General features: G+C 37.6%; 1 protein-coding gene across 4 annotated transcripts in view; it reads right to left on the bottom strand.

Moving 5' to 3' along the window:
* Positions 1 to 1,529: 1,529 nt before the first annotated feature.
* NRIP1 (nuclear receptor interacting protein 1) overlaps positions 1,530 to 15,302 on the bottom strand; it is a 97,776-nt gene continuing 84,003 nt past the window's right edge. For all 4 annotated transcript variants that reach the window (XM_084628456.1, XM_084628455.1, XM_084628458.1 and 1 more), the window contains one exon: positions 1,530 to 9,725. In XM_084628456.1, coding sequence (XP_084484582.1) covers positions 5,857 to 9,357 — 3,501 coding nt within the window. In that variant the 5' untranslated portion in view covers positions 9,358 to 9,725 and the 3' untranslated portion in view covers positions 1,530 to 5,856. The remainder of the gene's footprint in view (positions 9,726 to 15,302) is intronic.

The raw sequence follows: 15,302 nt of genomic DNA, 5'->3' as shown, positions 1-15,302 counted from the left end.
AATTAATGTCCTGGTAACACTACTGACTCCAGTGAAGCTCTGTGAGGGTACCAAAGCGCTTTGGGATCCTTCAGAACAAGAAGGCGTTACATGCAATAAGGGCCTGACCGCACTGTAATCTATGGAGTTTTGTATCAACTTCAATGGAAGAAGGATCTGTCCCGCCCCATCGCGTCATACTTTCCAGATGAAGTTTCCTGACAGAATCTTATGAACAGATATTTATCATCCTGTCTGGCAGTGCAGACAAGGAAAGTGTATAATCAATTAAAACTGAATCTGAATTACTTTCCTGCAGTTGTGCAACTCCACATACAGTACGTTTAAGAACAAGTTCTTCTAGTACTTGCTTAAAATTCTGTGGTGGAACACAATCTTCTGCACCCCTCAGTTATTGCTGTTCACAGTAACAATTATGGAGGACATTTACACATATCAGAATTAAAAATTATGTTGAATCTTATCTGTTTTACTAACTCATTTCCACCAATTTTCATTGGTTTCTTACTGCATATTTTGTTGAAGAAAATGTGGGGTCCTTGAAATCCTGCAGTTACTTTTGGCTGATGAAAGTTTACATTACTAGTGTGGTGCTACTGGACCACGAAGACTCAAAACAGAAAGGACACATAGTAAAGTAGATTTAAAAACCATCAACACAATGCATTTTTCTCATTTATTCAAATTTTCTGCAGGAAGTAAACACTGAAAGATTTAAAAAAAACTTCACTCTGCAGTATGTACAGGTTTGTGACATCACATGAAGAAATTAATTTCTAATAAAAAATGAGACCAGTTATATTACTGAAAACACATCACAACAAACTTGGTTGCAGTAAACCCCAGAATTCTTATGTATGGCAATGAGAACTGTCATTCCATTGTTTTAAAATGGTGAAATACTCCTGGTACAATATTTCAATTATTTAAAATAGAGTTGAAAACGTATATGACCGATTACAATTGTGTGAGTTCTTTATGCTTTAAAAGTACTTTTGAGGTTTTTTTCAAGACCCTTTTGATTTGAAGCACATTCTTTCACAAAGCTAAAATACCACAACAGAAGTCATGTCCAGAAATGGAATACTGTTGTGTGTTTTGATGAACTGACCCGACTTTAAGACATTTTTGCCAATGCACAGGGTCCCCCATGCACTTTTCATGCAGAAGGTAATCACAACTTTAAATAAAAGGTATTTTCTATACATTCTTCCAGACTTGCAACTGTATACTTACATGCAAAAGTTTTTAAATCTATGTGATCATATTTACACTTATACATGGAATATACATAACCAAAAACAAGATTAGAAGGTTTTTTCCTTTCCATTAGAATACAAAATATGTATTTTTCATTAAGGAAACCACTATTTACATCACCTTTTAAAAACCAATTTCAACATATTATATGTTTAACAAGTCAATTTATTTACATATATAAATATATATAATATATACTTACCAGTTTACTCCTCTGTAAAATGCTGCAGAGAACAAACTGGTAATATTTCACAGACGTCAATGAGAGCTGTAATACTCTTTTATTGACAACATTTAGCAGGGAAATTTTAAATCATTCATATCTTTTTTTTTTAATCGTAAATTAAACATTTTAAAGTGTTATAAACAATAGATGGCTAAAACAAGTGAAAAATATGGCTGAATTCCATTTCAATCTTCTGATCTTCATAAACTGTTTCACCTGAAATGATGGTTTAGTCATATCAGTGGAAGCCTCCCTAACCTTTATTCTTTCTATGGTCACATGCACCTTAGCAGTTTATGCTTCTAAAACTGAGGCAGAAAAGAAACCAGAAATAGCAATTCTGCCCTCAGTCCTCCATACCTCATTTCCCATTGAGACTTAGTGCAATTCTCGGCTCTCTCCACCCCAGCTATCATATTCTACACTCTTATCTAGCTGCAGTGCAAGCCCCTCTTCCTCCATGGTGCTGCAAACCTGGATTTTGTTAGTCAGGTCCCACAGCAGTATTCACCAAACCTGCAACCCCCTCCTAGACTACTATTCTCATCCATAGTATGATAATTTAAGCTCCTTCCATGCAGGTCTGAAGAATAAGGGTCAAGTTGCAACCCCAACCACTTCCTCTCCCACTTTTGTCCCCCACTCCCACAATTGGGAACCCTCTATTTGAGGAGTGGTAGTGGGGAAAGCCACCAACTGCGTACGCCTTGGAAGAAAGGGTCTACTAGTCATGGGGCTGAGGATTACTAAGGATAGAGCTGTGAGAAAGTGCAGAAACACAGAAACACAAGGCCTCTGTATGGATGATCTTAGTCTATCACTGATCCTTCAGAATCCATTGCTGGTGAAGCAAACCCTGCCCCTGCATGCTGTTTGATGGAACAATTAGGAAGAGAAACCCATAAGAAGAATTTTAGTGATCTCCTCCCCTGTAACTCCTGGGTGAGAGCTAACAGAGAGGGCTATCAGGCCTTTTAGTTTCAATTGGTTGAAAACCAATTGGTTGAAATTGGAAACCAATTGGTTTCAGCTTGCCAATATGGATAGGGGCAAACCAGGCTTTAAAATTTTCGTTGCTAGGCAAGAATCACATTGGTATTTGGGAAGCTAAAGTGGACAATAGTTTTGCCCCATCCACCAGTGGCTAACCAAACAGTATTAAGTAACCAGTTTAGCAGGAACTGTGTGCCAGAAGAGTGCCCTCACCTCTTTTCTAGGGTCTTACTGATCGTTGCAAATTCTGCCATGGGTGAGATTTTTCTATCAACATGTTCTAAAATTATATTATGCTGTATTGTAATTTACTGACGTCTTAGAATTTTAGTTCTCTTTCATTAACCTCATCTAAAAGGAAAGCTAAATTGTTAACAGTTAAAACAGTTAACATTTTAACTTAAATGTCACATAAGCTTTAGAAAACAAGTTTAAAAACTATATATTATAAATAACAATAGACTACCATAGAATAAATACAAGGTAAGCACCCCCTAGGGGATTCTGTCTCACTTCTTGCTAGGGTTGGTTAGAAGACAGCGAAGTCTGATGTTCCCCCATTTTTCATCAGAATTTTGTTATGACAGAAGTTTTCCAATCACATCTACTTCACTCACATTCAAGCTGCCTCCTACTGTGTATGAAGTACGCAGTGCTCCTCAAGTAAACTACATCATTGTATTTATTCTAGTGACCATCTATTATTCTATGTTTCATAGCTATATACATGTAATTTCAAGAATAATGATCACTTAAGACTCTTAAGGGACATGTTTCATGGATGGAACAAAATGCCGTCTTTTTTTAATATTTATGTCAGGCTGATTCATATAAAAAGATTCAACTCCAATGGAAATAATCTAAAATATAGTTTACCTTGTTAATTTCTATGACATTTTATTTGTTAGCAGAAAGAAAAGGAGTACTTGTGGCACCTTAGAGACTAACCAATTTATTTGAGCATGAGCTTTCGTGAGCTACAGCTCACTTCATCGGATGCAGGCCACTTATTATAAATGTTAACTATGAAAGACAAACAAAAAAACCTTTTTTTTTTGTAATTTACTGCATAGCTGAAGTCAGGCTAGTGATAATGAAGTTTAAAATAATATTAGACTCATGTGAAAGTTTTAAAATACATATCTCCTTCATACAGCTCAAGCATATATTAAGCTTTGCCCGGACAACATAAAAATGTATTTTTTATTCCCTCTATAAATCTCTATACCTTGTGGGATGTTTTGTATAGGGCACTGTTAAATATTTGTGTTCCCTAACACACTACAACTTTGATTATCTAGATAGTACCAGGATTTTGTTCATAACATAGGGAATTTTCAATGAAATAAGCAGCTATTGAGAACATGATCCAGTATTGGATAAATTAGGTTCAGCAGTACTTATGGTTATTAATACAGTTACTTTTGTTTTGGAGGAGTGGGGGGAGGTAATTCTTTGCATTTTTCAATGAATGTTTGGTGCTTCTTGGCATTCATGTGTGCCACTAGAAAAGCGTGCTGCTCAGCTTTTCCCACACAACGCTTTCAATGTATCTCAGCTTTGACCTACAACTCTCCACTACTACAGTCCAAGGCTGATTTTGAAAAAATGCTGTCAACATTACAAAATGTTGGGTGGAGGCAGGGGAACAGAGGTGACAGGCCATTTCTGAGAGGATATCCACTATGGAATAGAACAAAACCACCAATCTTATTTTCACACACACAGTGACACCTAACAAATTGTTCTGAATCTAGGTTTTCAGGGATGAAAGGCCAGTGCATTAACCACAGATCAGCTGCTCACAGAGTAATAAATATTTGCAGAATATGCAGTTACAGGAAGACCCACCATGTTTTCCACCACTATCTCACAATTTCCACTGAAATATGGAATATGTGTTCTATAAATACCATAACTGTTCTTTTAACAGGAAGCAACATGGTGCTGAAAAAACATTTTGCTTATGCGTTTCACAAACTGGTATCAATGGCAGTTTTCTGGCCACAGAAGACGGGTCTGTTTATTCCAAAATTATAAGATGCCTTTTTTACCTTCCCTTTATACGTCTGCATTTAAACTCCTAGTGGCACAACTGCATTGTAGACACATCCTACACTGACAGGAGGGGTTCTCCCATCAGTGAGAGGCGGTAGCTAAATTGATGGAAGAATTCTTCCTCTGACTTAGTCCTGTCTACACTGGAGGTCAAGTCATCTTAACTGTGTTGCTCAAAGGGTGTGGAATTGTCACACCCCTGAGACACATAATTGGGTCAACTTAATATTGACTGGTTTCAGAGTAACAGCCGTGTTAGTCTGTATTCGCAAAAAGAAAAGGAGGACTTGTGGCACCTTAGAGACTAACCAATTTATTTGAGCATAAGCTTTCGTGAGCTACAGCTCACTTCATCGGATGCATACTGTGGAAACTGCAGAAGACATTATATACACAGAGACCATGAAACAATACCTCCTCCCACCCCTTTAATATTGACTGTTGACTTGGCTTAAGACAGGGGAAGCAACAGGTAAAAGTGGACCAAAAAAGAGACCTTTTTTTATTTTTATTTTTTTTAAACAGTGTAGATGAAAATCTGCTTTTTATATAAAATGCTAGGAAAACCTAGAAAACAATCTTTAATCATAACCCCTATTTTATATGACTACTACTCCGGGTTCTGCAGAATGTTCTAGTCAAAAGCAAGTGGAAGGGGGGGAAAAAAAAAACCCCACCACACCATAATTCGGGGATAATCACAAAAATAATTAAATAATAAGAACACAAAATTTGGAAGCACTAAAAATTACATTTCAGTGCATTTGATTAATTAAACACTGACAGATTACTATCTCTACTCTACTACTACCCTGGATGGACTGTTCCATTTCTTAAAAAAAATTCTTAAAGTTTCACAAAACGTATTAAACACATATCAAAGGTTACACTGTCTCTATGCTTAAACCGCCAAAAAAAAGGGAATATACTACGTGGAAAGAATGAAATGCAGCAGAATGCATTACCACCACCTTGGCTGTATGCTTACTTTATTTTATACCTAAATACCTGTTGTTCCAAATAAGACTTCAGTCACAGACTATTCATAACTTACTTTGATGCATACAGAATTGTGTCTTGTACAGCTTATAACTCTCACAGTTTCCTTGTGACTATCTACGGTAAAGCAAACATATCTACATGTTTTTAAATATCACCAGAAAAACAAAGTTTCTCAAATGAAAATATGATTCAATAAGACCATGCTTTTCTCAAATCATGCTCAATTTATACAGTATTCCAGTTCATACTTTTTTTTAAATTTTATTAACACAGATTCAAACTCATTGACTATAAACTCATTGTGTTGGCTGTATATTTCACTCAGGTTCTTTTTTGATTGTTAGCACCTTTTCCAAGAGTCCATACACTTCTCCATTCACATTGTGTTGATGGGAGCTCTTATTCCCCATATGGCTATTGTAAGGGCTTCTTAAATTATGAAAAGGAATTTTAGGTTCTGTGTCAGGTAATAACTCCTCCTTTATTGTAACAGGAGTTGAATTTTCCGTAAATGAAGGTTCACTCCAAATGTCCTTATCATGTGCTTCTTGGCTATTAACAGAATTGCCTCCTTTCTGTAACATGTAATACAATATTGGATTGGTTTTGGTTAGTCTTGGGGAGTCTTTTTCATATTCACCCTTGTCCATTCCTGTGATAACCCATCTGATGGGGCCTTTTTCACTGGGTATGGGGCAAACACTAAATTGGTCAGATTCAGGTCTAGATACTGTACATCCCAAATGTTCAGAGAAGGGGGAACTAGCAGGACTCTTCACTGCTACTGGATACTGAAATGTCCTGTGATCTACACAACTGTTTGGTTGCACAGGATTTCCCATTAATGCATTTACTGAGGAAATGCTACATTCGGGTTTATTATTTGCTACATTATTTTTGTTTCCTTTCTTCTTGCCCTCTGTTACTGCATTATTCCTATGCTGTGAAAAATCTCTCTCAGAGTTTTCTGAGAGAAGCAGTTGTTTCAACACATTAAAGCCTTTACTATCTCTAGACCAACTCCTATTTTCACTTTCATTATTCGAACCATGACCTGCAGTATATTTAAATTCAAGATCGCTTCTGTTAAATTTCAGCTCTTGCTGGTTAAGCAAAGGCCGATACAATGTCTCTGCAGGAGACATGTGATTGTTTGAAGCATCAGTCACATTACTTTTTACCTTTTTTAATGGACTTTCTGAAGACTCAGTATGAAATTTCCTCTTCTTAGGAATGGTGCAAAGGCTCTTTGAGTCTAGAAGTGTCAGTTCACTATTTCTGTGACTTCTGTCCAGATCATCAACGGGGTAACTATCTTGATTCTGTCTCAGCAATCGACTTAACAAGCCATTTTTTGAAAAAGAAAAATCTTCATGTGAAAGAGGCTCAGGTTTCAAGTCCTCAGATGCTGGAGAGGCACCTGTGTTTCTCTGCACTGAATGAGCTATTCCTTGAAATGTGTTACCCTTACTCTCTCTTATTGGCTGTGCATTTGGATTATGAGGAACATCTGATTCTTCACAAGGTTCAGTTTTTATTTTCACAGTCAATATTTGCTCACTCAAAGCCTTATCCACCTGTTCTTGTGAGCTTTCATCTTTTAAAAGCATCCTCTCTTTCTTTTCACTTTTACCTTTATTGGGGGTTCCCAGAAGCAACTGAAGGACAGTGCGTCTTTCAAGGAGATTTTCTATTTCTGAACTAGGAAGTCCTTGTTCAGTGGGTGTAGGATGACAATTGAATATTTTGTTGTTTTCTTCAAATTTACCTGATACATTTGTGAGCAAAGGACTATTCAATCTATCAATCAACCCTATAGGTTTATCTGTATTTACTGTTAGCAGCTGTTTGCTCGTTCTTTGCTCTTCACCTGACATGGAAGTCTGCATTCCACATTGAGCTAAGTTCTGCAACAGCTTGCTGGCACTGAAAGCTGCAGAATTTTGTGCACTTTCATTTCTGTTCATTTTAGTTCCTTTAAGTTCTTTATTTTTTGTAAGATCTATCAAATGTTTAGATGCTGGATTCATTAACCTCTCTGGCTGGACGCCGCAAGCATATGGTGGAGAATTATGTTTGACTGTTAGAGAAGATTGGTGGGAGAGATTTATAGGAGAGTCTGCTTTTGTAGAAATAAGCAAAGGTGGAGTGCTTAATGGAGTTCTTCGATTTGCACTGGAACTTTCTGTCACAGGAGTCCTCTTACCAGTTTGTACAGTAAATGTTGCCACATCAGCTGTACTGTGTGGTCCCTGAGAGTCTGTATTTTTCTCTTTATCTTCACTCTTATGCCCAAGTAATAACTGAAGCAGTGTTACTTTCTGATGTGGATTCAGTTTAGAACCTTTAGTAGTGTCTTTATCTTCTTTATTCTCCATACTGTTATCTAGACATGGAATTTTTGGATCCCAATTATGAAACAATGGCCGACTCAGATTATCTACAGAAGCAGGCTGTCCAGAATCTTGTTTGTCTGTCCTCTGTTTGAAAGATAAATCTATAGGAAGACAGTTAGAATGGGAACTTTCATCGTCACTGCTGTCATCTTCTGTAAAACTAGGATTGTTGTCTGAATACTCATCCACAGTAGTTGGTGTGCTACTGTCCTCAAAAATACCTGACCTCTCATTCTGCTCATGCCCTTTTGTTTGTTTAGTTGCATTCTGACTTTTAAGAAGATGTAACAGCAAACTGTTGCTGGGAGATGGTTTTAAATGGTTTCTTTCCAATGTATTTTTGTATCCTACATTTTTGGGAGGAGAATGAACGATTCCAATGGGGCTCTGAAATGGTGCCATATTGCTCTGGCTAGTTATTGTTTTTGCTGATGATCTCATTTGACCATTAAAATGGCTTGGCATTCCTTTTGACAGACTGAAATGGCCAAGGTCTTTCTGGGCACTTTCTTGTAATCTCGCCATAGCAGCAAGTCTCTCACTTGCTACCTGATTTGCATTTTGTGCTTTTAAAGCATGTTCCCTGGAATACTGCTGCAAATGAGCTTCACTTGAAAGAAGTAAAGCTAGCTGACTACAAGCTACGCTGGGTTTAGGAGAAGCAGTAGGACTAGATCTTTTCTCTACCATGCTTGCAACTGCTTGTAATCTTGCAGCACATGACAGAGGCTCATTCATCACCCTGGGTCCATTCTGCCCTGTATGTGGAGATTCTATAAACCTCTCTTTAGGCAGGTTCGTTGTTACATCAGGCAGAGTGGTGTCCAGCTTTTGATCTTTTGCTTTTCTTTTCTTCAGCAGAGTCTTCAAGCGACTAGTTGCAACACCATAGCACCTTACATCTTTCTCCACTTGTAAAGAATCATGGCTGAGGGAATACCCTTGCTCCTTGAGGCTCTGCCTAATCTGTTGTGACAGAGCAACACTCTGCAGCCTAGAGCTGAACGACTGAAGCAAAGAGGCAAGTAGTGTGCTATCCTGTTTGCCTTTAGGCACATTTTCAACCATGCCAGCTAACAAAGCTTCTTTTTTTCCATTCAAATCCACAATGGAATCAGACAACCGCCTTCTCTTTGCTGCATTCCAGTCTTCAGAAGACTGTAATAGTCTTGCTTTTTTGAGATGCAACATGCCAGATCCCTGATATGTATGTGTGTTAAGAACTGGACCATTACTTTGACAGTTGGGAAATATATTTCCAGAAATCTTAAAGTTTTGATCCTCTCCACTATGCCCAGTAGGCTTTTTGTCAACTGCAGTACCTGAGCCTCCCGCTGCCTGATGCATTAGTAATCCCTCTAGGTAAGTTAGAACAACAGAATCCTGGTGCATCTCAGAGCCAGGCTCTTCTCCATGAGTCATGTTCAATAAAAATATCCACAAAGGCTCTGCTTCTATTCACTTTAAAGACTAGAGTTTGGTGTGGCTGAATTGAGATGCAAGGTTAATAAATAATAGGTAGAAGTCTATAATTTTTTCACATAATCTGAACTAAAACAAATGTTACGTTCCATGCAGGCTTCTTCCAGCATATATTGCTTAAGAGCCAAATTTTCAGTCATATCAGTCTCTGTAGATATATAAAATATTTATGAAAGATGTCCAGAAGAATTACTTAGAACATGGTTCCAATGTAATGAAGTTCTACTAAACATTCATCTTCTTCACCTTTGTCCAGGACAGCAGCTTGTTTTTCATCCTTTTTCACCTCCATCATGCATGTCAAATTCCTAGAGCAAAGATAAATAAAAATGATCAGGAAAGATACAAGGGAGAGATCTAGAACATAAGACACACTCAAATGGCACAGGACATTTAAAAAAAAAAAAGTGAGGTCCCATTTCCTAGATCATTGCGGGTAACTAGCAACACATGTAATAAATAGCCAAATTAAAGAAAAAACTAAAAAGTATATAAAGCCTACACCTAAAATAAAGCAAATCCCTGAAATTACCCTAAAGAATGAAAATGTAGAGGAAACCACAAACCCTCATGTGCCCAGGTATTAGAGAGGGTCATGAATACACCTCTAAGTATGCACTCTATGGCACAAAACAAAAAAAGTAGCACAAAGGAAAATCCCAATGTATTTAAAAACTTCACAGTTTAAAAAAATTAAGTTGGCATATATTTCATAGTTCTATTATTTTTAGCAAATAAAGCTTACACAGAATATCCTGCACACTGTCAAATTATGACATAAAACTAACTCTTAATGAGGATCAGTGGCAGAAGAAGGAAGCCTTAACCTTAACAGCCTTCATTTTGAATCTATATTGGATTTTTTGTTTGTTTTTGTTTTTAAATAGGTAGCTTCATTTTTTACATATTTGCCCAGCAGACAGATGACACACTGGAGATTTAAAAGTAAAAAAAATAAAATAATCGCTGTCATCCCAGACCAGGTGCCAATTAAATATCCTTTCCCTCCTTTCCCTGATGCTAAATAGTCTGCCTCAGTCTTTCATTAACATCCATCATATACTTAAATATCCATGTGGCCAATTCTCTGCCTCCCTCCAACTAGCAGAAATCTGAGCTGTGGCTCCCAAACTTTACTGGTTCAAGTACCATCTTCTTAAAAAAAAATATTGTTAAATAAAGAGACGAAACATCAAGCTCACGTACCACCAGTGGTACATGTACCACAGTTTGAGAAGCCTGATCATGAGGTGCATATCACCCCTCCCATTATCAATGGGCACAACACAACAGATCCCTGCATTGCACTGAATACTGACAACTACACTCTTCTCAATACCTCCCCTCACTGCTCCCAACTAGCAGCAGTCACACTGGAGGTGGAATAGAAAAGCGGCTGGGGTCAAGTTCTGCATGCATGGATATTTGGAGGCATTTTACTTTTATATTAATTTCCAGGGAAGTGTCCCTTGATTTCTCAGCTTGATTTGAATATGTAGAGAAGCCTATTTGATTCTTTCATCAGTGAAAGTAGAAGATCATAAAATTCTTCTCTGGAAATCCCAGCAACGGCACTTGCACTGGAATCAGGGGAGACATTTTCAGTAACCTCTTAGGTCTACCGTTCTTAACTGTATTAGTCTGGTCACCAAGGGAATGGCTACTGTATGGACAATGCAACAGTTGGGATCACTGCACAGGCCTGATTATTCTCTCAAGTTATACCAGCGTACAACTCAAATGCTCAACAAATGCAAGTCAACTGTTGTAAGCGGAAGACTGATCAGGCTCTATGACTTCCTATAAATGCAGTGTGAATTCAAGTTTAAAGAACAAGGTTTGCTGTTGATTATACTGTGACCAGAATTACACCCAAGAGATACAGACATAGGTTAAAGGGACACCACAGTTCTAGAAATGTCAGTAGAACAGTTAAAAATGCATACTTTTTGTAACCTATATACTCAGGCTGTGCAAATCCTCAGTTTTCATATTTCAAGCAGTATAATGAATCCCTACAAATCTGTCATAAAAAAATTACACACCAGCATTTTTAGAATATCATCAAGTCTAAAGTCATCTAAAGATTACTGAAGTCTCAGCTTTGCTCTCAGAGATACAGACACACACTACCCATACTTTATAACAGAACTAACTACAGTTGTTTCTACGTTTAGTCAAGGATATGAACAAGACCTAAAGAAGGTTTCAGAGTAGCAGCCGTGTTAGTCTATATTCACAAAAAGAAAAGGAGTACTAAGTAAGTATGCTACGTTTGTATTCATCTAACTAAATGCTGTTTACTATGTTACAGCTTCTCCCAAACAATAAGCCCCGGGGCAGACTCTTGCCAAATATCACCTCAGTGTGAATTAAAATCAGCAGTCCCTGAAAATCAGGGTTCCTAATGGGAACATCAAGTAGTTGGCAAATGCAATGCTAATAAACTAAGGCTGTGTAATAGATGTGCTGAGTCAGGAGCTGACTCAGAACCCTGTCACTCAAATTCCCATCAATATAAAACTAACTGGGACCTAATTAGAGGATCAGTTAAAAGCGAAGATACAGCTGAAGGGCTAATTAGAGGGGGAAGCAACCCCAGCATGATAAACAAGGAGGAAGGAAGCCCTGAAAGGAGGAGGCGCTGAGAGCCTGAAGGAAGGTAGAGCTGGCTGCAGCTAAGACTGTTCCCTTTCCCAGAAGCAAGTGGAAGAGCTGGCTAGGACTTGTAAATATGCAAATAGCACTACAGGCGGTGGCCTGCTAGAACAGTATAATAAAGCATGGTGGTGGTGAAGACTACCTAGAGGGGGTGTGGTTTGTACTTAAGGCAAGAAAGGACTCACAGTGGATCACCCTGTGGGAAGCTAATTTCTTCAAATATTTGGGTATGCTGTGTATTCAGGGAGAAAAAATGGTTTACTCCTGCTGTGTTTGCACATTTCAGAAGAGAATCAGGAGTCCACAGAAGACTCTGAAGGCAGCATTTGGCCTAAGAGAATTCTTTTTAGAAATAATTTTACTTCTTTTACAACTAGAAAAATTGTATTCATCCTTGAATGGTTTAAACACACAAGTCCAACTATTCCTAAAGACTTATGATAATCCAAGTTAGCCCTGCTTTGGTATTTCAGGACAAATGACCTGAACAGTGTAAAACTTAAGGTATTAGAAAAGGAGGAATCCAGATTTTGTTTGCCTTGGAAAGGTTCTATGATGACTGAATGAATGAAATGTCATTGCCAAAATCAAGCGAGTGAAAGTTGAGGATGTTTTTGTTAATTGTTAACATTTTGGAGAAAGGCCTTTGTTAAAATTTCTGCATTCCCCCCAGCCCCCAATTAAAGGTATTAGCATATGCTTATTGTAAATTCTGATCTTTTTAAGAGAACCTTAAGCAAAACCAGAGAAAACAAGACTACACGTTCTTGATATTTTTGAGATGAAAAAACAAAAACCCCATACACAAATGGGGGAAGGAAACCCAAATATTTTTAAACCTTCTTCAGATATCATACAAACTAATAAAGTGCAACATTGAAGAAATCCTTTGCAGGTAACTTTTAAATTAAATACTTTAGCTAATGTTTTATGCCAATTCTTGATTTAAATCAAATCTCTCCAGCTCTGAGTAATTAAACAAAGACATTGTATTTATGCAAATCCCTCAGGTGCATAAGAGCTCTGTGATAGTAGACAGTTTAGTTTACTCATAGAAACTGCACAAGAAGTGATTTTTTTTTAAATTACTCACAGCAGGAGAAATTGATAATTTAGAGAAACTGATACATTGATCAAAGTGGCCATTTGCTAAAGATTAAATCTGAAAAAAATACATAGAAGTATGAGGAATGAGGACTTCACCAGCTCTTTTAATAAGGCAATTAATTGGGGCAAGTGAAGAAACAGTTATTATGTAATATTGTAAATCACTGTGTATGTTTTTATAACAGATAAAATGTGCTGAGCTAATCTGTCGAGAGTTAAGCTGGGTCTCGAAGTCAGGTGCAGAGGATGAAATACACTTTTCATATTTCTGATGGGAAGCAGAGTAGCTAGTTGCCTTTTTTGGGTCTGGATCTAAAAGGTATTTGTCTCAAAACTGCAGATTTCAAAGGCCTCTTTGTCTCATGTATTTTTGTTCCACTCTGCTCAATACTATGGCTATGTGGAAATTGAGATCAGGTTTAGATTTAATACACAAAGGTAGATCAGCAGCATTGATACACACATCGGAGATATGGGTTGAGAGATTTACAAAGTTCTTTTAAAGTTCATAATTATATATAAAGTTATTAATACACAGTATTACAGAAGCTTCGTACAGCAGCAAAGAGAAAGGCAGGATTGTAAGAGGTAAAGGTAGAAAACAGTAAAGAAACCTTCAGGAATGTGTTTATCCTTGAACAAACCAGTAACCTTACTGAAATGGATCCTTAACATATATGCACTCTAGAGTTAGATACTGTAGTTAAATATTATGACAAACTAATGGATAAATTAAGCAAATATTCAGATAAACAGACCAATTGTATTGTCTCTGAACTAAAAATATAATACTTTCCATTGCAACAAGATCCAAAAGATTAATTCACTCTCTCTTGGGTATAGTGCGATTATCCACATTATTTTTTTATGAATATGATGTGCACCTCTATTTGATTACTATCATGCTATCGGCTACAGGGGTGAAAAGGGTTAACTCAGTTCTGAGTAGTTTTTGCATATCTGCAGAAACCAAATCAAGGGCTGTACATAGCCCAATCACCTGTGCTTAAACAGAACAGGTGTCAATTACTTTGACCTCTTAACCCCACTATGCTCTCTCTGGTCAACAGGTTGGCTAGTAACCCAAGGAAAGGGGTGGGGTGGAAAGAGAAATCCAAGTGGGGAAAACGAAACAAAGGGGGGAGGGGGGGAGAGAGGAGAGGGGTGTTAAAAGTCTTAGCCCTGAAGCTGAAAAGGGAGAGGCTGCAGAAAAGCAGAGGGAATCCCAGTCCTCAGAAGCAGGGAGGAAGGTCCATGGGAGTAGCTAAGCCTGTCTAAATCTTGAAGGGAATGGTAAGCTTTAGATAGGACTAAAGTTTAAAAGCAATGGGTAAACCTACTTGGATCTGCTAAGGAAAAACTGTTGGTAAACAGAGGTGCTGTAACTTGAAGCAGCAGTATACAAGAGGGGTGAATTGTAGGATTCCACTCTGAGAAGAGTAGGTGCTGGGACTGTCACTTGAAAAGTGTGCCCAGGGGAGACTGGTTGGTGGGGACAAAGGTACGCCTACCCTGAACCATAGCAATAACTTTCAGGTGTCAACAGATTTGCTACCAGAGACTATACTTTTGGTGATTTCAAAAGATGGGAAAATAAAATCAAGTGACTAAAACATACTTTTAGGCTCTTTTGATAACAAGATACCACTGAAGCCAAAAAGGTAATTAATCTTCTGAGAACATCTTTTCAAAAGTTAAACCACTACTTTAGAGACAAAGGAACTTTCAAGACCCCATTAAAACAATGAAAAGTTATAAGAATGAATCTATTTCTAAACAGCAGTTTAAAACCTAATCTGAGACCATAAAGAATGGTCATTCTCCTATTTAGTTCACTATGTGCACATTGCATCTCCAGTCCAATGAATCAAATCCAGAATTAATTCCTGTGCCATTTTTCTATTCAGACATTTTAGCAACTACTGTAGTATCATCACTATCTCAGAATTGCATTTTAAACTAACAATTTCTAAGGGGTAGAGAATGAAAGTAAATTATTTTGGACTAGATCATCCCAGTTGAAGGGCTACTCCTGTTCAGGGGTAGTCAAATTTGTTCTCATAGTGCTTCCTTGGAATTCTTTGCCTGGGTAACATGGAGATCTCTCCTCTCCACCT

Source organism: Lepidochelys olivacea (assembly GCF_965140295.1).
Source record: "Lepidochelys olivacea isolate rLepOli2 genome assembly, chromosome: 1".
Taxonomy (NCBI): Eukaryota; Metazoa; Chordata; order Testudines; family Cheloniidae; genus Lepidochelys; species Lepidochelys olivacea.
Note: the sequence above shows the minus strand (reverse complement) of the source record. Positions and strands in the feature narration are given on the sequence as shown.